Source organism: Cervus canadensis, chromosome 24 (genome assembly GCF_019320065.1).
Source record: "Cervus canadensis isolate Bull #8, Minnesota chromosome 24, ASM1932006v1, whole genome shotgun sequence".
NCBI classification, from domain to species: domain Eukaryota; kingdom Metazoa; phylum Chordata; class Mammalia; order Artiodactyla; family Cervidae; genus Cervus; species Cervus canadensis.
The window spans coordinates 6,146,162-6,169,439 of NC_057409.1; the positions used below are offsets into that span (position 1 = coordinate 6,146,162).

At 41.4% G+C, this 23,278-nt stretch overlaps 1 protein-coding gene across 2 annotated transcripts in view; it reads left to right on the top strand.

Annotated features, from left to right (window-relative positions):
- Positions 1 to 21,849, top strand: part of KDM1A (lysine demethylase 1A) — a 63,901-nt gene extending 42,052 nt beyond the window's left edge. For both annotated transcript variants that reach the window (XM_043445550.1, XM_043445551.1), the window contains 11 exons: positions 8,264 to 8,406; positions 8,785 to 8,875; positions 9,901 to 10,035; positions 10,751 to 10,824; positions 11,609 to 11,720; positions 15,246 to 15,378; positions 17,282 to 17,469; positions 17,842 to 17,956; positions 19,537 to 19,664; positions 20,346 to 20,492; positions 21,344 to 21,849. In XM_043445550.1, coding sequence (XP_043301485.1) covers positions 8,264 to 8,406; positions 8,785 to 8,875; positions 9,901 to 10,035; positions 10,751 to 10,824; positions 11,609 to 11,720; positions 15,246 to 15,378; positions 17,282 to 17,469; positions 17,842 to 17,956; positions 19,537 to 19,664; positions 20,346 to 20,492; positions 21,344 to 21,529 — 1,452 coding nt within the window. In that variant the 3' untranslated portion in view covers positions 21,530 to 21,849. The remainder of the gene's footprint in view (positions 1 to 8,263; positions 8,407 to 8,784; positions 8,876 to 9,900; positions 10,036 to 10,750; positions 10,825 to 11,608; positions 11,721 to 15,245; positions 15,379 to 17,281; positions 17,470 to 17,841; positions 17,957 to 19,536; positions 19,665 to 20,345; positions 20,493 to 21,343) is intronic.
- The last annotated feature ends 1,429 nt before the right edge of the window (positions 21,850 to 23,278 follow it).

Consider the following 23,278-nt stretch of genomic DNA (forward strand, 5'->3'; position numbering starts at 1 on the left):
GAGATCTTCCCAACTCAGGGATGGACTGCACTGAGCACCAGGGAAGCCCAGATAGGGGCTTCCTGTAGTCAAGACGGCAGTAACACGACAGTGATGTTTAGCGTGGAGAGGGGGAGGGTTTTAACAACTGCCTGATAGGTTATATGTCGGCTCTGATTTTTAGGGGTCTGAGAAACTCAGAAGTTTGTTTTCAGTGGAAGTTTTGCCAGCTCCCCTCTTAGGAGTAAAAGAGTCTCTAGTTCTCAGGATATAAACTCATTATCACCTTTATATATCAAGGAGGAGAAGGTTTGCTATGTATATGGCAGTGTAGCTACTGTTATTGAAAGTGGTAACATTCCAACTCCAAAATTTTTTGTCATAGGTCCTATGGGACATCCTTGCCTTTTACTGTCTACCTTTAGGAAAAGACTGTTTTATAGGGTTCATATCAGAGAAGTACAGACTTTCAGGGAATGCTTTGGTTCCCTTCCCCACCATTCTGGATCCAAATTTACTTCCAGGGCTTTTCTGGGGGTGAGGGAAAAGGGCAGGCAGCCTTCCAACAGAATAAAATAGAAAAAGATGAAGTAGATGTTAATTCAGCAATTCTATAAACTTCTATTACTTGCAAAGATCTGTTAAAAAAAAAAAAATGCAGAGATGAATAAGACAGTCCCTGCCATATAAGACCCTACAGTCTGGTGGGACTTGTACACAAATTTTCAAACATATACAAATGTAGAAAGAGTACTATAATAGGCTTCCATTTTTCCAGTCTAGTTTCATCTATCCAGTCTTGTTGAGAGCGGGGGAAGTGACATGACCAGATAGATGTTTTAGGTAGATAGACAATAAATTTAGAGAATTGAATTGTGGAAGCAAGGTCTTTGAAGTTGATATTACATCCTCAAGAAGTAATGGAATCCAAGCCAAAGATTATCACTGATCTTTGAGACACTATCTTTTTCTTTTGACTTTCCTGAATGTAGAACAGTCTCATTTAGTCTTTCTGACAGTAAAATGTGAGGTTTTTTCCCCTAGTAGAGATATCCAGAGGAATGGTCTGCTTTTGTGGTATTAGGTAAGCTGTAAAACATTTTGAAAAACATTTGTTTCCAAATAAATGCCCTTCTCCAGGGGAATCATCCCAACCCAGGGATCAGACCTGGGTCTCCTGCATTACAGGCAGTTTCTTTACCATCTGAGCCATCAGGGAAGCCTATAGTATAGCAGCATTCACTCAAATATGGCCTACAACCAGCTGCCAGTTCATGAACTGTTGGTTACTAGTTTGGGATGAGAGAAATATCTTGTGCCAGAGTGTAAATAAACTGCATCCTTTTAACCACAGTGTTAGTTCAGATGGCTTTGGTAGCAGGACTTTTCTCAGTGGAAGAAATGTTGCTTTAGTTTATGTTCTGGTATAAGCTCCTTTTCTCACCAGGACCAGCTCTTTGAATAGCATTCTAGTAAACAGTTGTTAAGCTAATGTGTGGTTTTCAGCATTTTGTTGTCATTCAACTCTGATCTTTATAGGATTTTTCTTGGTTGGTTTGTATTTGGTAATGCAGCTGAATAGTAAGGAGAATTCTTTAGGCATTGTTAAATTTGGGGAAAGAATTTCTTTGTAGCTTTGAGTTCTGCTTGCCCTATTAATGTTTCTGTATCTTGCTGTTCCCGGTAATCTAGTTCAGAGGAGGAATGGATACCTATTGACTAGCAGACTGGCTTTTGGCTTATAGCCAGATTAATTTATACTCATAGTCAGATACGTTTAATGGCTTTAGAAATCTAGGGAATCTGACTTAGTTGCCTTGTTTCCTTATTTTGCAGGGGAAGAATCTAAAGCACACACATGTGTTTGCCTGACATCACCATAGTCAATAAATTGTAGAGTCAGGTCTCTTATCTGGTGTTTTAGCTTTTTTTTTTTTTAAACTTTAAAAAAAAGGTTTTATTGGAGTGTAGTTGCTTTATGGCGTGTGTTAGTCACTGTACGGCAGTGACTCAGCCACATGAACATCTCTCTCCTCTTGGATTTCCTTCCCAATGAGGTCACCACGGAGCACCGAGTAAGTTCCCTTTGCTATACAGTGGGTTCTAACTGGTTATCTGCCTCATGCCTAGTCGTGTGTGTGTGTCAGTTCAGTCTCCAGTCCATCCCACTTGCCCTGGTGCTTAGTGCTGTTCCGCCTGGCTCGAGTCCAGGGAAGGCTGGGGCAGGAGAGGTGTGCAGTTCTGTCAGTGTGACTGCCTCAGCTGAGTCTCCTCCTTTTACTAAAAGAACTCTTTTTTAATAGTTACTCTATGGAGGCCCACCTAGAGTGATGATACTCACTCAGCCATTGCTTTTTCTTTAGTAAATGATTATACAAAATGCTATGTGTTTCCCCATTCTCTCTGGATAGCCTCAGTGGAAAAGAGGGTAATTAGATGGTTCTTTTGTTAGTACACAGAAATTAATTATTTCATCCTGTACAAGGGCAGCAGCAAACTCAGTTATAAATACCACTTGTAATATTGTCTTAAGGGCTTCCCTGGTGACTCAGTGGTAAAGAACCCACCTGACAATGCAGGAGATGTAAGTTCAATCTCTGAGTTATGAAGATCCCCTGGAGAAGGAAATGGGAACCCACTCCAGTATTCTTGACTGAAAAGTCCCATGGACAGAAGGACCTGGCAGGCTGTAGTCCATGGGATTGCAAAGACTCGGACATGGCTTAGTGACTAAACAACAACAGTGTTGTCTTAGGAACATATTACCATATCCAGGCATTTTGCTGTTATAGGAAAAAAAATCATGTAGTAAGTAGTTTTGTTATATTACCTTGTTATTGTTTTAATCAGTCACAAGAATCCCTGAAAGAGCTTGCCTCTCCTTTCTCTCTGGTCCTGCACTGGCAGCTAGGATGTTGAACTAATAGAAGTATCTTCCAAGCCTATAAAAACAGTCCGAGCTAATGAAGCAGCTTCCCTGCTCATTGTCATCATTAATTGATGATGGAGTCATACTCTGAATTATGCTGTAATTAGTTTTGAATGGATAAAGTTGGGAAATAGGGTAATTCATGTTTTCAGTAGCATTTTGGGAGTCACCAGTGGGAGGTATGAAAACCTGGATTGTGGGGGAGACTGGAGAAATGGCTGAGTGTTTTCTGCATCTCCTGTATACCAGCTAGTAACTAGGGGGCTTTAGATTCTAGTTTTGTTTTCAGCTTTTTTTGAGTCATGAATAGGTATCTTAAGTGAGTGAATGTGAGAGAGAGAAGGTGTGTGTGTGTGTGTTGTTTTTATCAAGTGAGATCCAAAGGCTCAGTAACTACTTGGAGAAACAGATCCTGATTTTCTACTTGGGAATGACTCAGAGGAAGAAAGGTAACTCTTGAAAGGTAATGCATACCAGGCTTCTTACAAATACCATTGATTGGGTATACTCAGTGACCATTGTAACTTACCAGGTTTCCAGTTGTGTTCATATAGAGTGGTGTCTAGGTTACTATACTTTTGACACAGGTGTCTTGGCCTTTTCAGTTTTCATCATCCTTTTTGGAAACATCTTTGGTATCTTTAAGGCAGTCTTTCTCTACCTTTGAAAATCATAACTGCCAGTCTCTGCTTTTTATGTAAAAATCTCATGCCCCCCTTTAATGTTTCTGAAGTTGCAGAATAGTTATTTTTCCCTCAAATATAGTTACTGACTTTACTTTTCCAAACTATATTAATTTATTCATTTAACAAGAATTTACTGAGCACTTATGTGCTAAAAATTGCTAGTGTACTCCTTAGACATGCCATGTGTTCCGTCTTCACATGGCTTAGTCCCTGCTCTAGTAAAGTCAGTTATTTACATCCCCTAATATCTTATGAGTTAAACTGGGAGGGAGGCAGCAGTCTCCATTTATAGAATCACACTGAATTTTATTGAGTTGGCCAAAAAGTTCATTTGGGTTTTTGTATGATGTTACAGAAAAACCTGAATGAACTTTTTGGCCTACCCAATATTTAGATTAAGGATAGACCCCTTGCCTTATTCACCCTTTAGGGTCAATATCTATCTTTAATTTCCCTTAGCTATTTCAGAATCTGAGTTGAAAACCCCTCAGATGTAAATTTGTTCTTCCACGATTTACCAAAGGAACCAATGTTTCGTTTTATTGTAATTACAGAAGTGCTTGGAGATGGGAGAGGTGGAGATTGACTGTAACCTCTGTTGGCCAGATTTGGCATTACAACTTTTTTCAGTGTGTTACTTTTTCCTGAGGATTTCTCTTGCTAAATGTCAGAACTTTTGAGTACCTGGAACCTAGGTGTACCTTAACTCCATTTTTGCTCAGCTGCTAGAGGACTTACGCTGACTGGAAGTGTGACAGATAGGCAGTGTTTTTGAAGACCTATCAAGTTTGTGATGATAGAATGCAACCAGAGATAGAACTGAGAGCTGTCTTTTCTTTGCAATGACTTCTTGCAGAATCAGGGACCCTGTCCAGAAAGTTGCTTGGCTTTCCCAAAATTTATTCTGCATGGGCCAGTAACATGGTCTCCCCAACTCATGACCATGTTCAGGGATGCTCCATATAATCTACAGGACCAAAACAGTCAGGATTATAATCCATTTACAGGAGTGAGACTCACCAAATTTTTTGTCTTAAAGGAACCATTTATTTGGAGACTTGTAGAGAAATAAATGGTTTTGAAGAATCACAAAATCTGTTTCAAGTGATAGCCTTTTTGTTTGATTCTTTGCTAGAAAACTGTATCAGTGATTCTTTCCCAAAAGAATGCATAGTTTGTTGTTTTCTGTTCTCACTGTGGTGTAATACGGAAATCCAGCTGCCGTCAGACATGGTGCTAATAACCCTGGTGATCATTTGCTGAGCTCCTGTCTCAGAATGCAACTGAGAATCTAGAATAGAATGGTCAAATTAAACTAAAATTATTGAGACTTGTATTTAAAGACTGCCAATATTTCAGCATCCTTTCATAATTATTTGTGAAACTAACAGAGTCCAAGGGTTCTCACCAAAAGGAAAGAAATGACCTGAAACAGTACTTAAGGAGTGCTTAAGGTAGTCAGTTGCTAAAATTCTTTTCATTGTCTGAGTCAACTGGAACATATATCATTAGCTTAATTTTAGAAACAGATTCAAGGTTTAAATACATCAAAAACACATTTTGGTTTTCTCCCAGTCAGTATTGATTTCCTAATGGACAAGTATTTTATTTACTGTTTTCCAAATAATTTCTTTAATTTTAAAGTGGAATTTTTAAATTAATGGGAAGAAAATCCAGGTATCAAAGGTATCCCTGGTCTCACTGCCAACATTCCTATAACTGCTTAACTAGCAGATAATGGATGGGGCCTTACTGTTGACTGTAACCCTAAGTTAGAGAGTGCTCTAGGGATGTAGTCATGTCATTCTGATGTCAATCAGGTGTGGTGGTGATCTTTTGGTTTGGTGTTTGTTTGATTCTGTGTTTGTGTTGCTGTTCTGTGTTTTTCTTTTTCTCTTTTATTGAATTTTGCTTTATCCTCTGCTTTCTGACACCATCTCCCTTGACCTCCCTACCCTCCACCACCACCAAAAGTGCCTTTCTTTTGCCCATTTCTGTGCCTTGACTTTCCCGTTTTAGTCTCTGTACAGTCTGTTCCTTATTTCTCTGGTGGTTGCAGCTTCTGAGCTAACAATGCTTCTGTCATGCTGTGTGTTTAAAGCCTTGATTTTACAGCTGTCTTACAAAACTAAACTTGATGTGGCTGTTGGGCTGTTATTTACAGTTTATTTCTCTCTCTGCTGCACTGGTTAAAAGGACACTGTCAAGGTATTTTTTCTTCATAATTTTTCAAGTCATTTTCCTCACTGTTTATAATAACCCATTAAAAGCTTGAAACGTAAATCTTTCGCTTCCAAAGATCCTCTCCATCATACATTCACACTGGTTTGTTGTTGTAGAGTTGCGCCTATATGTTGGACTGGTGCCATTTGAGTTTTTGTCATTGAAAGCGCATGTAAAAAGTCAAGTTTTTTGTGGTGGCGTGGGTGGACTAAAGGGGAAAGTGTAATGAATCAAGTGGGCTGCTCAGCAAACAGAGGGAAGAATAAAAGGTCAAATTTGGTCCCTCTAACCTTGACAGTGTCCCTTTAAATATTTCTCTACCACACACCCTGGACCCCAGTTACTGAGCCTTGAAATGTTGCATACTTTTTCAGTATGAACTTCCCTATGTGACTGTCACTCTAGCTGCAAAGATTAAAGCTTGTCTAAAGCAAGCCATACAGTTGGCACTGGAAGAGCTTTAATCAGTACTGTTTGCACACATATGTATTGGCATGTTCTGCCCTATTGTAGTGGCATATGTGATCTGGCCCCTCTTACTGCTATAGCATCCTCTTGCTAGGCATTTTAGAAGCCGTGTATGGAAATATCACCATTTGTACTCCAGGAAAAGCAGTCCTTCACATTGCGTCTGTGATCAGTTAAGATTTCATAAATATGGAGGTTTCATATTGAAAATATAATTGTTTCCTTTTTTAAAGGAGCACCAGATTTAGAGTTTTTAGAATCATCTTTTATAACATCATTTGAGGGAATTAACACCAAGCAAAATTTCAGCTTTGCTTTGAGCTTCTCTGTATATGACCTGTATATGACCTTCACTGTATCATGTCAATGAGGAAAAGTAACTGATGGGAAAGTAAATGAAATTCCTGACAAGAAGATCACTTCCATCTGCTCTGGTAGCTGTGAAAACAGAACAAGTAGGGATGTCGCCAAGAGCTCCTTTCTCTGGCTGTGGGATTGAATGGGGTAGGTCAGCTATGTTCGATCCACCAAGTCCCAGGTACCACCCTGATACATAAATGGTACCAAGCTCCAGAGCCTGATTCAAAGCCTTGTTTCTCAACATAAACCAGAAGATTCTCCCAGGTATCTATTTCTTAGGCTCAGGGGGATTCTCTAATTCACAAAGATTTCCTGATGTTTTCCATATGTGAACTTTTAGAACTTGATGCTTTAAAAGATTATTTTGATTGAATCAGTTATAGTGTCTTTCATATTTACAGTTCAAAAGGAGAAATGCTGTCCTTTTCCCTTTGTTTTGGTGCAGATTATACTTCTCACCATATTCTTTTTGCCATACCATGGCTCATCTGATAGAGTTACTTGTGCAGCTCATCATTGAGAGGGCAGAGGCTAGTGCTTTGAAATCATCTGTTTAATTGTGAAGGGCAAAAGTGAAGGTGTTTCAAATGAGAAGCAAGAGTTTTACTGTGATGATCTGGTTCATAATAGTTACCTCTAATTGTAAACGATTATTCTTCCTCACCTTAGTGATTATTAGAACTTTTTGTTTCTTATTACCAATTTTAGGTTGATTGTAAAGTGAAATTCTAAATTTTGAAACCCATTTCCCATGCCTAACTTATTATGGCAAGAGATGCTTTCCTTAGACATACTTTTTCTTCTCACTGTCCCCATGAATTCAGCAGTGGAACTGCAGATACAGTTTACTTTGGGGCTGAATTGAGCATTAGCAGAGGGATTTGTGTCAGCTAACTGATGGCATCACTAGGCAGGGGCACAGCAGGGATTTAGGAGCATGGTCTTGCAGCTTAATGATCGGCTTTACAATCTGTTCTCCTCCCCCCACAGTAGTGAGCCAGACTTGGTACCCCAGTCACTCGTAGTAAGAGCTTTGGACATTCAACCTTGAACTTAATTGGTGCCGTAAAACACTAGTACTCTGAGAATTAATATGCTGTTGTGTTCTTATTAATAGCCATGAATTTCACTTCTCTCTTCACTACTCCTACCTGAGATTGTTATCTTAGAGGGGAAGCACATACCTTGTTCTTATTTTTTTCACCCTGCCCTTATTTACAAGGTGTTTGGGGGTGTTGGCAGCCTTTGTTCTCCAGGACTTTGCCAGTGTGTTGTCTGCATGTCAGCCCAGCTTATCTCAGTGCATGTCAGCTCCAGGGCGCCTTGTGCTCCACATGACTTCACTCACCACCAGTGTGACTCCTGTGGCTGTTCATAGACTGGAGTTCCAGCTCTGAGGGCAGAATCATGAGGATAGGGAGTATCCGGGCTGAAACATTTCATATCTCATTTAATGGAATTGACCACTTCATAGAAGAGATAGTTTGAATCATTGTCCTCAAAGGTTTCTCCTTTGAGATACATATTTTGACCTTTTAAACTGTAGAGCATTTGTGTTTTCATGGATGATTATGTTTAGTCTTGTAAGGACCAACTCTGCCCTACTTCGAATTTTCAGGTTCCTAAGGAGAAAGATGAAATGGTAGAGCAAGAGTTTAACCGGTTGCTAGAAGCTACGTCTTACCTTAGTCATCAGCTGGACTTCAACGTCCTCAATAATAAGCCTGTGTCCCTTGGCCAGGCATTGGAAGTTGTCATTCAGTAAGTACTTTGATACTGCTTATTGTATTGTGGATTTTGTTTATAGATTGCGGAGTAATGTTTTAAGTTTCCATCAAGTCTTATTTGAGCTAGTTTTCACTTATTTTTATGTGATAGTTAAATCTAAAAATAAATCTTTTTAAAATAAGTCCATACATGATCCTTAAGGCTCTCTTAGTTGTAAAACTCATGTCTTCTATGGTATTGAATTGATTGTATTTAACATAACCTAGAAAATAATTTGCCACCAGCCAACTTTCTTATTCCAAAGTGTTAGAAATTTTAGTGGGCCTTGATACCATCCGATGTTTTGGATGGGCACCTGTCTTACACAGCACGGCTAGCTGTGTGACCAAAGCACATATATTGTCTCTTCAGGTTACAAGAAAAGCATGTCAAAGATGAGCAGATTGAACATTGGAAGAAGATAGTGAAAACTCAGGAGGAACTGAAGGAACTTCTTAATAAGGTAAAATTCTGTATTTTTATGTCAGTCTTTCAGTATGGCATTATTGATAATTGTTGCTGGGGGAAATAGATATTTCCTATGACAGGTTGCCTTTGACTGTTGCCAACTTAGTCTAGTGCCCTCTGCTGGAGTCTAGGATGAAAGGGAGATCAGCTATGCTGGGGTCAAGTTCCCACTGATGAAGACAACATGTCAGTAGCCAGGATCATAATTCGTTGGCCTAAGGATTTCACTTGAGGTACCAATATGAGGCTATTCCTCAGTGGTATGAACAAGGGGGCCCTTTGTATTCACCTGCTAAAGCCCCAGCTCCAGACTGGGAAACCATTTGTTTCTCCCCATCCTGCCAAATTGGAGGCTTTATAATTGCAAAATCTGGGTGCATCTTTTGACTGGGCTTTTGGCTTCACTCTTTGACTATGCTTCACGCCTTCATCTTGTCAAATGAAGAGGTCTTTGGCACACCCCCTTATGAACTGTGGTGTGGAGGAAGCGAGAAGAGTGGCAGAGAACAAATAGCCAGAGCTGTGGAGCTCCTAGTTTCAGGCTTTAACCTTTCCCTCAGAAACCTGGAAAAATGACATTGGGAATGGTTCCTTAAGGTTCTTCATGTGATGATTTGACCTTTTACGTATTTAAAAAACAAATCATGATAATTTGTTTCTCAAAACTGTGTTTTATTGGTGACAGGTTTTATTTTTTTGCCTGGTAGTTAAATTTTTAATTAATTTTTATTTTGGGGACATTATTTTTATTAATGGAACACTCCTAGTTCTCCCATTTGTTTTGGAAGACAGAGTCAATCCTGCTTATCTGATAGTGATGTGACACCTCTGTGTTGAGCCATATAGGACTTTTTCCTGTTTTAAATATCATCATTTGGAAGAGGTACTTAATTCCACAGATGTTGCGCAGTGTAACCCTGTTTTGGTATGATAGCAGTTTAGGGGAGGAGCCAAAGCACATGCTTTGGTGATGAATTATGTCACTGTCTGCAATGGTAAATTTGTATTTTTCTCTCTTAGATGGTGAATTTAAAAGAGAAAATTAAAGAACTCCATCAGCAATACAAAGAAGCATCTGAAGTCAAACCACCCAGAGATATCACTGCTGAGTTCTTAGTGAAAAGCAAACACAGGGATCTAACTGCCCTGTGCAAGGTATGATATACATACATGCCTCGCTGATTTTATTTGGAATCCTAAGTGATAAGTATAGATCTGGGAAGTTTTGGCCATTAGCCAGTCACAGGTGCCTAGAGCAGTAAGAAGGGGGTTTGGTACGCAGGAGCTCTGGGGACTTAATGGGTTAGTTTTGTCTGCTTTTTCTGCAGAATTCCTGCCTTGCTTTCACAGTATCATCCTTTAGCTTACCCACATCTCAGGTTAGCCCTCTGTGATAGCTTATCCCTGACAGTTTAGAGTAATGTTAATGAAGGTGGACTTTAGAGTTATTGGAGTCAGACTGTCTGGTTGAAGTTTCTTAACTTAGAATCTCCTAGCCATGTGACCCCTTAGTCACCTCATCTGTGACATGGTGTTAAGTACTACCTCACTTGTAGAGGGATCTGAAGTGCTTAGTCATACTAGGGACACAGTAAATGCATGAGAAGTGAAAGTCACTATTCTTTTCTATCCTTACTGTGTAAAATACTAGTGTATTTCTTCTTCATCCTCTTCCCCCACCACACTCTCCTGTTACATTGTAACTTGTCTTCAGGAACAACTATCCTTGCACCCTGACCCAGCCTTCAGCCAAGGCACCCTTGTAACTGACCTGAACAGGGATGTGGTGCAGGCCTGACCCTCTGTGGTGTCAATAACTAGATGCATCTCTGACTCATCCCGACCAACCCGGTTCTCTTAATTCCACCAGGAATATGATGAATTAGCTGAAACACAAGGAAAACTAGAAGAAAAACTTCAAGAGTTGGAAGCCAATCCCCCAAGGTAAATGCTCCAACAGATAACTTTTACTCTTCTTTCTGTTAAATTTAGAAGGAAGATTACAAAGACCCTGGCCTTTTATGTATGTTCAGTGAATGCATTGTAGATTATTTCATGAATGGAAAGTGTCTGTGCACATAGGACTACTTGTCAGGTTCCTTAATACTCTCTTCTTATATGTTAATATGTAAGAGTGTCCTAGATACTTAAATCAAGGTATCTTTTTAAAACGATAGCTTTTTCCCGTAAGATTTGGTATATTAATGAAAATTGTCTTTGAGTGAGGTAGAAGGTGGTATTGCTTTAAATTTCAAAATTCTGGGGATTAGAAAAGTGTTACCCTCAATTTCTGTTGGACTTTTGACAGTGTGCCCTTATGTGGTGACAAGCGCTCCACGGGGCATCTATTGTCCACATACATCTGCTGTTTCTCTAGTCAGGGATGCTGCCTGTCTTTAAAAAAAAATGCTTTATTCAAAATGTAAAACAACAAAAAAATTGATACAAGTCAGCTTTTATAATGCAAGGTAAATAGTATAAAGAAGACTTTTTTTCCAAACTAATTTTTTTATCTGAATTACAGTTAGGTCTTTGCTTTATGTAGGAAGCTTGGCATTGCTCCTGGGCACTAGCAATGAAGGGTTTAATAAGACAGATGAGATTTTGTTTTTTGACTTAGAATTTCTTCATAAAAGGCATAGTCCCACTGAAATCATCAACATCAGCCCATTGAGAATGGTAGTAATGCCCTTTAGTAACCTTGAGCTCCTTCGTTCTCATTTTGCAGTGATGTATATCTCTCATCAAGAGACAGACAGATACTTGATTGGCATTTTGCAAATCTTGAATTCGCTAATGCCACACCTCTCTCTACACTCTCCCTTAAGCACTGGGATCAGGTAAAAATTCCTTTGTCATGTATTTTGTTGCACGTGTCTCTGAGAGGGCTCCTAAGAGAAACTGTTAATTTGTCTGTATGTGTGTTTTTAAACAGCTTTAGTTAGTTATAATGTATATACCATAAAACCTATTTTAAGTGAGCAGTTTGATATTTTGCCAAACTTACGTAATTATGAACCAGCACCGCATTTAAGACATAGAATGTCGCTGTCATCCTGAGAGGTCTTCTCTTTGCCCCTTTGCAGTCAGTCACCCGCCCTTCAGCTCCTGGCCCTGCACAACCACTGATTTGCTTTCTGTCGTTATAGTTTTGCTTTTCCTAGAATTACATGTAAACTGAACCATACAGTACATAATTGTACCGTCTGTAGCCTTTTGTGTGACTTTTCATTTTGAGATTCATTGTTGTTGTATGTATCAGTAGTCTGTTCCTTCTGTTGTTTAGTAATATTCACATCCATTGTATGGATATGCCACAGAATGCATCCATTCACTGGTATGTTGAGGGACATTTAGGTTGTTTCATTTTTGGCTATAAATAATTGAAGCTACTATGAATATTCATGTCTTTCTCTTGGGTAAATATCTAGAAGTAAAATTTTTACTGTGGGAGGTAGATTTTTAAAGTGTTTTCCAAACTACCTTCTCATCAGTAGTGTACACAAGTTCTGTTGTTCCACACCCTCACCAGCACTTGATACTCTACCAGCTTTAAATTTTTTAGCTGTTTTAATGGTTGGTAATTTTTCACTGTGGTTTTAATTTGCACTTTTGTGATGACCAATAAAGTGAAGCATCTTTTCATGTGCTTATTGGCCATTCATATGTCAGTTATTTGGTGAAAAGGCTGTCAGATCTTTTGCCTGCTTTTTAAAAATGTAGTTGCTTGTTCTCTTGTAAGAGTTCATTATGTTGTTCAAATCCTGGATTTGAAGGTTTATGGTTTGAAAATTCTTTCTTCTACTCTGTAGCTTGCATTTTCCTTTTCTCAGTGATAATCTTTCAAAGAGAAATATTTTTAATTTTATAAAGTCCTATTTGTCAACTCTTTCTTTTAGGCTTTGTGCTTTTTGTATCCTGAAAAATGTTTGTCGTAACCGGGACTGCAAAGATTTTCTATTTTCTTCCTAAAGTTTTATGAATTTAGCTGTTATGTTAGGTCTATGACTCACTTTCAGTTAATTTTTATATATAGTGAGAGGTGAGGGTAGCTCATAGTTTTCTGTATGTTATCTTACTAATCTAGCACCACCTTTTCTCTTCGTTTGTCTTTGTCACGTTAGTTGAAAATCAGCTCTTCCATTCAACACCTGTCTCTCGATACGCCACTGTCACTGTCCTGATCACGGTTGCTTTATAGGACATTTTGAAATCAGGTAGTATAAGTTATTCACCTTTGAAAGTGTTTTGACTAGTTCAGCTCTCTCAACTACAGATTGGCACTTGCCATCTGCCTCTGCAGGGATTAAATCTTGTGCTGCTGCAGCTAGTTTTCATCATCCTCTGAACGGAGTTTAGGGCAGAGAGCAGAAATGAGGCACTCTCTGCTCTGGGAAAAGCTGGCAGAACAGGTCTTCATCTAGTTAGATATTTTCCAGAGCTGATTTTATTAGCCTACCTCTTGTATCTCTGGGATTCCCAGATGACTCAGAGCTAGAGTCCGCCAGCCAATGCAGGTGACACAGTAGACGCAGGTTCAATCCCTGGGTCAGGAAGGTCCCCTGGAGGAGGAAGTTGTAACCCACTCCAGGATACAGTCTGTGGGGTCCTAGAGAGTCAGACACAACTGAGCACGTACACACACACACACACACACACACACACACACACACTTGTATCACGTACACACACACACACACACACACACACACACACACACACACACACACTTGTATCTTCTCGTATCTAGAAGAGCACTAAAATCCTTCATGGTGGTGTCCGCTTCTTGGGACTCACAGTAACGAGACCAGCATTAACCTTCTGCAAAAAATATGTGCTTTGATTGCATGTGCTCCCCAGTTACCAAAATCAGTAGGTACCGGCTTCCCCCTGCTTCTCTGGAGCAGTTTCCCAGAGCCTCTGAAATGCTGCCTCCCTGACTATAATCCTCATATTGCCTCAGATAGAACTTGCAACTCTAATTGTGCGTTTTTTTTTAAGTTGACATGTCTATAAAATTTTAGAACCAGTTTATCAGTTTCTACAAAAATTACCTTCTACGATTGTCATCTTAACAATAGTGAGTCTTCAAATCCTTGAACATGGTATACCTCTCCGTTTATTTAGGCTTTCTTTCATTTATCTCAGCAGTATTTTGCAGTCCTCGGTGTCCCAGTCTCACATATCTTTTGTTAAGTAATTTTTAGGTGTTTTCAGTGTGATTTACTCTTGAACTTGTGGCAAATCACAGCATTTCTTAGATGCTAATGAACCAATCTCTAAATCTGAGACTTGGGCCAGACTTAAGATTGTACAGGAGTAAATGTTATATTTTACTTACATATTTTCATTTTTACTATTCATTTTCCTAGTAAAATTATTTTGACTTCCTCATCTTTAGATCCTGTCCTCGTATTCTTTAGAATTTGAGTTATGGTAAGGATTGGACTTGTTAGTGGTACATATCTTGCAGAATTTCCAGTTTCCTTATGGTTTTTCATGTAAATACTGAATTACTCCTATCCTAGTCACTGATGTTTCAATATATATTCATTTCAAGTTTGAATGTAGGTGATGATCCATATGGAGAACAGATGAGTCAGTCACTTAAGTAGTGAATGTTCTGCTGCCAACCCAATATATTTTTATCTAATTCCTAAGAATTGTGGTATGTTTTTCCCAGAAGTTTAATGAATAACCTTCAAAAGTTTTTCATTTGGAAGATTTTTCAGTAAATTCAGAGACATGAAATCATTTTGGGAATTCTTCCAGGCCAAATCTTGACTTCTTCACTCTTTGGATTATCTTGGGCGGGTCTTTATAATCTTATATTGCCTTCGTCTAGTTTGACCAACCTTAGTTTTGGAAGTTTTCCTCGACTTTAAAACTTGTAGGTTTAGGGCATGAAAATGATTTTGCTGTTATGTAGCAGAAAATGTAATTAGGAGGGTGATCCTGATGTCCTGCCAAATCTGTCGTGCAGGCAAAAGCCAAAAACTGCTGTGGTAGCTAACCATCTGAATTTACTGAATCAGCTTTCTTCCCTCTCCTGCCCTCTAGGGGCAGTCTGAGCTTGGTGGTGTAGGGCTTTGATGTTAGAAAGTCTGTCTCAGGAAAAAAGAAACTGCCGTAATTTCACTGCCCAGAGTTAGCCATAAGCGACATTTTGGCTTTTTTTTTCTTTTCCCTTCAGTTTCCTGGGGCAGCTGTAGCTGAAGACTGAGGGATTGCCCTTTAATTTATGTCTTAGAATATTGACTTTTCATAAGCTCGTGTTTCTTCAGCATTATTTTTTAGGACTCGGTATAAGTGACATCAGTTAGACTAAGAAAGAATGAAGACGTGCCCTTTTCTGTCCGCTTTAGGATGATGACTTTGAGTTTACTGGCAGCCACCTGACAGTGAGGAATGGCTACTCCTGTGTGCCTGTGGCTTTAGCAGAAGGCCTGGACATTAAACTGAATACTGCGGTTCGGCAGGTTCGCTACACAGCTTCAGGTACGTCTTTTCTAGTAAGATAAACCTCTTACTCTGAAATAGAGTACTGATCTTCTGTTGAGTTTGACCTACTGAAAAAATATTAGTTACATTTCCTGATAGAGTGTCTTATAAACTATGATTCCTGAATTAAATTTTTTTCATTTACAAAAGTATTGAGCCAATAGAGCCTTTAGAGGTTCTGACCCCATCATAGTACAAACCAGACAACTGGGGCAATTTTCAGAGTCTCCAGTTTGAATGGATTAGCAGTTAGCATGAATTTGTTTGTTACTGTTGTTGAGTTGCTAAGTCATGTCTGTCTGCGACCCCATGGACTGTAGGGTTCCAGGCTTCCCTGTCCTCCACTATCTCCTGGAGTCTGCTCAAGGTCATGGCCATTGAGTCAATGATGCTACCTAACCATCTCATCCTCTTGCTACCCTCTTCTCCTTTTGCCCTCAGTCTTTCCCATCATCGGGGTCTTTTCCAGTGAGTCAGCTCTTTGCATCAGTTGGCCAAAGTATTGAAGCTTCAGAAGCTTTAGCATCAGTCCTTCTGATGAATATTTAGGGTTGATTTCCTTTAAGATTGACTGAATTAGTTTGGTATTTAGATCCAGTGAGTTTGGATCTAATTTTGCTAAGTAAATTCTTAAATACCAGGAATTGGGCCCCTAGGTTCCATTGAGAGCCACTCCTTGTATTTTACCATCTGCATCATCGTCTTTGGCTTTTCCTGTTCAGGTGGGCTAACTACTTAGACTGGTTTCTCGTTTTTGGAGCAGTTCTGCTGATAGGTTGACCTCAGAGACTGAATTGCCCTTTGATTCCTATGGTAGTGGTCTCTATGCTCATTTTTGCTGCTTTGAGGATACACTTCATGTGGAGTGCAGAGAACCTATCATTCCAACCACCTTTGGAATCTACTTGAACACCTTACAAAAGCTTTTTGACCCCCTCTGTACGGACTCTCATGACAAATGGGGATGTGGCCACCAATCTTGCCCTCCATGGCCCCTTTTCTGGAGTTGCCAAGATCACCACAGATTTTTTTTTTTTTTTTTTTACAACAAATGAAACAATTTTCCATTTAATTTTCCCCTCAGAGGCAGCTTCTAGTTGATGGTGTTAAGAAGATCTGCGGCCTTTAAATAGCCACTTGCAGGCAGGTGGAGAACAGTGAAACTAGCTTTTTGTGTCATTTTCCTTAATTCTGCAGCCACAGAAAATGGGCGTGTATGGAGTGCTTTATTCTTATTTTGAGCTGTTTGTATATTTTTTGTAAATTATGTGAAGAGGCATTCATTGAGGAAAACATTGAACACAATTGAGAGAAAATTACATTAACTGACTTACAGTACCTTTTCTGTGGTCAGCTTTGAGCTTACTCATATCCTGGCAAGCTAAGCATCACACCCTGGTGCATCTCAAGGATAGCGCGCTCTATGGTTGCAGGCCGCATCCCCTAGACCTGCACAACAGTCTTCTGTCTTCGGGCACCATTCGCCTCTTGGTCCTCATGAGCTCCTTAACCACAGTGGAGAGGTATTGCTTCTATTGGAATAGGCATTTACTCTTAATTTTGGCCTAAATTTACAAAACTTTGGTAAATGATAAGGTCTTGTTAGTACAGAAGAGCACTGGGGTATCAGTCAGGAAGGTGTGGGGTGGCATGGTGGTGAAGTTCGAGGACTCTGAAGTTGACTGTTGGGTTTGAATCCTGGCACTTGTTAGCTATATGGCTTCAGACAAGTTTACTTCTGCCTGTTTTCTTTTGTAAAAAATGAGTAGAACTGATTTCATGGACAGGTAGTAAGAATCCCCTGAGACAGCATGTGGAGTCTGCTGGGCACTAAGTGTTCAGTGCCCTCGTCAGTATCATCCTCATCACTGGTAAAGCCTTTTCCCTCCAACCTCTCTAGGATGTGAAGTGATAGCTGTCAACACCCGCTCCACAAGCCAGACCTTTATTTATAAGTGTGACGCGGTTCTCTGCACCCTGCCCTTGGGCGTGCTGAAGCAGCAGCCGCCCGCTGTGCAGTTCGTGCCGCCTCTTCCCGAGTGGAAAACGTCTGCAGTCCAGAGGATGGGGTTTGGCAACCTTAACAAGGTAACGGGGCACCTCCGCGTTCCCAGTCTGACTGCCCTTCACTCGGAGAGAGCTGCGGGTTTAACATTTTGTTGTGCTCTAAACTGATGTCAGGGTGAGGGCTGTCTGTCCATTCCCTTTAGTTCCTAATTATATATGAAAGTATCGACAAGGACTGTCTTCTGAGGTCACCTCTCAAACCCAAGCCTAGAGAGAGAGAGTGCTAAAGGTCCTCCTGAGTAGTACTTTTGTAATAGGGGTGTCTAAACTTGCATTGAGAGTAGATTAGAAGAACCTTTCTGAGGAAGAAGTGCGTCCCTGCTGAGACCCAGCTGTGCCTCAAGCCGCGTCCTCCGAGCTCTGTCACCGGCTCACGTGCTTCTCTGACGACAGGTGGTGCTGTGTTTTGACCGGGTGTTCTGGGACCCAAGTGTCAACCTGTTCGGCCACGTTGGCAGCACCACCGCAAGCAGGGGAGAGCTCTTCCTCTTCTGGAACCTCTATAAAGGTACTGCCTCCTCGTTTTCATCCTTCTCACACCCTTAGAGGAATAGAGAATTAGTAATGCTGTACTTGCCTTCAGGGAGCGCACAACTTAGTGGGAAATACATATAGGAAGGAGGGGGCAGCCTCAGAGTGGGGCAGCGAGTGGAGGCGTGACAGGGTGCAAGCCCAGGGCGCTGCGGAAGAAAACATGGAGGAGGAATCCACTCAGCCGGGGCCAGGCCCAGGAACGCTTCCGGGAAAGGACAGCTTGAATTCCTCATTCTCAGACTCTTGTATCTGACCTACCCCTGAATCTTTGATCACTTCTTGTTTTATATTCTTATGTAATTGGGTTGCTCTTAGCTTTATATAGAACTTTTTTTTAAAAAAGAAAAGTATGTTTAGATGCTGCCTCATTCTAAGAAAAAGGTGTAAGACATTCTGGGCAGCAGTTTCAGGAGGCCTGGCCTTGACAGTGCAGACACAGTGATGAACCAGTTTGACCGCCACCCTGGTTCTTGCCATCACTGCTTACTGCCTGATACTGAAGCATCCTGCACGTAGCCACCCTTCACCCTTCATTTGCTCCCTGGGCACGGTGCTTCCAACGACCGCTGAATGCTCTCTCTTTCCCACTGCCCACCTCCCAGTCCAAGCCACTCTTACCTGTGCATTCCTGTCTAATCACCAGTAACCACTGACTGCTATCCCTGCTTCTTTCTTTTGATGGTTTTCATTTTCATGGCCAGTGTGAAGGGTAATTAATCTAACCCTTCTTTTCTATCAGCTTCCTCATTGTCCATCCCCTCCCCAGCCTCCAGACACCCTTGTCTGCTCCCCTGGAACCCTGAAATGCACCATCCTGTCTACTACTTCCACGTTGTACTGGGGCCTCTGCATTGTACTGGGGCCTGGGCTGGGGTGCTTTTCTTTGTCCCCTTTTCTTTCTTGCCAACCTAGCACACTCTACCCAGCCTTCAGTCTTGACCTAAATGACCTTTTTCAAAGAGACTTTCCAGGATACATCTGTCCCCACTGCCTCAAATGTAAATTATGTCCTGTGTTCTTTTCTGTTTTCCTAGCTTTTATCATAGTTTATAATTATGTATCTGATTTTTTTTGTTGCTCTTTGGGGTATATAGTCTATAGTTTTTATATCCCCAGCATCTAACACTGTGCCTATCACGTAGCCTGTTGCACACAGGGCCATGAAATGGGTGAGGAAAGGTAATGGTGAGTATGGAAGGGCCTCGGATGACAGCTAAGAGGCTGCAGCCCTGGTCATGGAGATGTCTTGAAGAATTCTGTGCCTAAATAAAGGGACACTTGTTAGCAGGGTCTGAAGTGGTATCTTCAGGACTTCTGTATTCTGCCAGGTTATATGCAGTGAAGTACATGAGTCACGTTTCACTTACTGTGATTTGCCAGCTCCCTTCAGGGGACAGGATTCAAGTTCCTAGCTCAGAAATACATCTAGCATGAGTGGTGCATATCTAGTCTGTTGGCCATCAGATTTCAAACAGCCAAGAATGACGTGGGACCTGATAAGGAAGTACTTGGGAAAAGTCTGTAGGACTCTAGAATTATCCTTTGTCTCTTCAGCTCCAATACTGTTGGCCCTCGTGGCAGGAGAAGCTGCTGGGATCATGGAAAACATAAGTGATGATGTGATTGTTGGCCGATGCCTGGCCATCCTCAAGGGGATTTTTGGCAGCAGTGCGGTGCCCCAGGTGAGTAAGCGGGGCGGGGCAGGCAGGGATCTGGGGCCATAAGACTACAACAGGGTTTGACGGATCGCCAGTCGCAGCATAATTCTTAATCAGGGCAGTTTCAGCCAGAATCAAGTGTGTGCTGGGTTTACTGTTTAGAGTTCATGCCCCAAGTATAGTTTTGAGAAAAGCCCCCAGTGCATGAGGCCGGGGATTGAGAAGGCTGTCTGCTGCCTTTGTTCACTTGTGTTGTCTGTCGTCTCTACTTGTGCAATCACACCCCTCACCTGCCCCCCAACTTCCCCGACCACCTTTTAGATAAAGTGGCCAAACTCCCTTAAGGAAGTTTTAAGAGATTATCTTGATTTTTTTTTTCTATTATTCTTTCTTTAAGTCCATTGAAACACTCTTATGATTCCTTTGAGATAAGGCATATTAATGCTTCATGTGAATTTTAAAATCAAAAGGGAATACAGGTCAAGTCCTAGGTAAATCTCTGGATTCATAGCAGAGAAGGCAGCCTGGAACCTCCTTGCAGCCTGAGAAGGCATCTGTGTTTTGTTTCAGAGCAGCAGCATTTATCACTTGGCCAGCACTCATGTCTCACTGTATCCTAGCCCATTACAGCTTTTCCACCTTTCAGAAATGCATGATTTGTCCTTAGTGTCCAGTAATAACTTCCACTTATGTTTTTTTCTTTAGCCCAAGGAAACTGTAGTGTCTCGCTGGCGTGCTGATCCCTGGGCCCGAGGCTCCTATTCCTACGTAGCCGCAGGATCGTCTGGAAATGACTATGACTTAATGGCTCAGCCAATCACTCCTGGCCCCTCAATTCCAGGTGCCCCACAGGTGAGAAACTGGCAGACTCTGCCTGAGCTTATTTGGAAATAGGCCAGTACCCCAGGATTTCAGGGTGAAAATAGTGCTATTGGTTTGGTTGTTTTTTTTAGATTTTAATCTTTTAAAAAGATTTTCTTCAGATTTTTAATCTGTTCTCGAACCCTTTCAGATAATCAAGAGCAGAAGGAAAGGGAGGAGAAATATTGTGTGTCTTAGTTGTTACTTATAGGCTTTGTCAGTCTAGTCTGTGTTCAGAATGGAAGAGTCCAAAGTATAAACCAGTTCCTTTTTCCTTATTCAGATTGTGTGTGTTTTAATCTTTAATTGTGCCCCATTTTGTACTGGCTCATAGGATTGTTGCAGCATCCCAGTTACTTAGCGGCTTCCAGGAAATGCCCCTAAGAAATAACCTGAGGTCTTTATGAGCAGTCATGGTTTCCCAGAGCCCTGTGGTGAGGGAGGTCTGCTCTAAACTGAGGCAGGTGTCCCAGAATAAGAACAAGTACTGTGTTGTCTGTGATTCAGAGTAGTCAGGACACCACGCCCCCAGTACATGCTACATCAGGCAAAGGAAGGTCTACTGGGTGTTCCCCAGAACTAAACTGATAAATAAGCCCAGGTGCAGGTAAACATCACCCTGGAACTAAGGCTGCACTGAGCTTCAGTGCCCTGGTTCTACTCCTGTGTGCTTTAGGGAGTTGCCTGCTAATAAGGGAGACCCTTTTTGGTAGGATGATGGACCAGTAATGGAACGGAGGTAGTGAGCCTTCAAAGGCCAACAGGAGTTTGGCAGTTCAAATACAGTAATAAGGCATATTTGCAGCCTGCTGATTTTCTCTTTTTTTTTTCCCCTGAAATAGCCTATTCCTCGACTCTTCTTTGCTGGAGAACATACAATCCGTAACTACCCAGCCACGGTCCATGGTGCTCTGCTGAGCGGGCTGCGAGAAGCAGGAAGGATTGCAGACCAGTTCTTGGGGGCCATGTACACCCTGCCTCGCCAGGCCACACCCGGCGTCCCTGCACAGCAGGCCCCGAGCATGTGAGACGGCGTGTTCTAAGGGAAGCAGCCCGCGCGCGCGTCTCCTGCTGCATAATAAGCAAAGCTCTTCTAGCAAAAAGTACAGATTCCACTGAGACACTCGCCCCGCCTCTGGGCTCCAGCTCGCTGCTAAGCAAAGCCCCTAATGGCCAGGTGGCCGAGGAGGTGGCCTCCTCTGTGACTTAGAGCTAGGGAGGCACTTGTTCCATTAGTCTGAGAGTCTGTTCTTCATCAAGACTGAGGGAAGCAAGTACTGGGAGAAGGTCTTAGTCTCTGTCTGTGGTGGTTTTTTATATTTTGAGAATAAAACTTCATAGAAAATCAGGACTGATTTTTGTTTCCCCTTGGGGTTAGAGTTCTATATAAAGCAGGGGTGATACTCCTTTGAAAATGCCAAGTTTGCCAAGTTTATCCATGTTTAAATGAGATAAAATGGTTTGGTGTGATCAGAAGACAGGACCAAGGGGTTTCACATAGAAGCAGAACGCTTCCTTGTCTGTGGGGCTAGACTTGCCCACCACCAGGACTGTGGGGTGACCGTGTGCCACGGATATGGACCTGCAGGTCATGCATATGGGTGTTAGGAAGCTGAATGAATTTCCAAGATAAAACACAAGCTTTGACACAAAGGTTGGTTGGGCCTCTGGCAGACCGTTCTGGCTTTATTCCCCTAGATTCCCTCCCATGGGTGCATGTTGACTTTCCACTTCTCTCCAAGGTACTGATGTGAAAGTTTTAAGGAGATCAAGGGTTTAGATAATAGCTACGCAGACTCTGTCAGAATATTCCATTTCCTTGCTCCTTCAGCTTCTAGTGACTGTATTCTTTGGCTTGTGGCCCCTTCCTCATCTTAAAAACACATTACCCAGTCTCTGCTTCCATCATCACCCTATCTTGTTCTGGTCTCCCTCTTATAAGGATACTTCTGATTTCATTTAAGGCCCACCCAGATCACCTCTCCTATGTCAAAACGCTTAGTCACATTTGCAAAATCGTCTTCGCCATGTAAGGTTAAAACGTTTTTACAAAAAAGGAACAGCACCTGTTTCTTCCAAAGGGCTCCTAACAGACTATGTTACCGGTTAAGTGTGGGTACATAATCTGCTTCAATAAATTGGATTTTACTCCTGTTAGTCAATTCTTTCCTAAGAATAGTTTAAATGAGGTTTTATCCTTAGTAAGATTTAAGGACCTTATAGTCTGACTAGAAGGTGGAGAGGGAGAGGGCATTTTCCCTAGGTGGAATGAATGACAACCATGGGAAAATTTGCATACCGGGATTAGGACAAGTGGTGTAACCATGACGTCAAGGTGAGAACAGGGAGTAGAAAGTATACTGACTTTGGAATACAACCTGTATTTGAACCCTGGCTTTGCCATGAACATCTGTTACCTCAGGGGCTTAGGTGTCTGATGTAGTGATATGTGCTCTTTAAAGAGTTTGTGTTATTTAATGATATAGGCAGCCTGGGAGATACAGATAATTGTTTTGTGTGTATTTGATGACAGATAAGCCTAAAAGTAAAATGCAGCAATAAAATAACTGCTTTGTGATTCTAACTCCACTTACGTGAGTGTGAGGAAACGTCCATAGCCTCAGCTGCGTTTCCAGCCCTTAACGGCATCTGTAATTGGCTGAGTATTTTCAGTAAAACACAGTGAAATACACTAGCTGCACCAGTGCATAGCAACAGTTGTACACAGACATGACATCAAGGAAAACGGCATCACTGACCCACACTCACACAGAGCA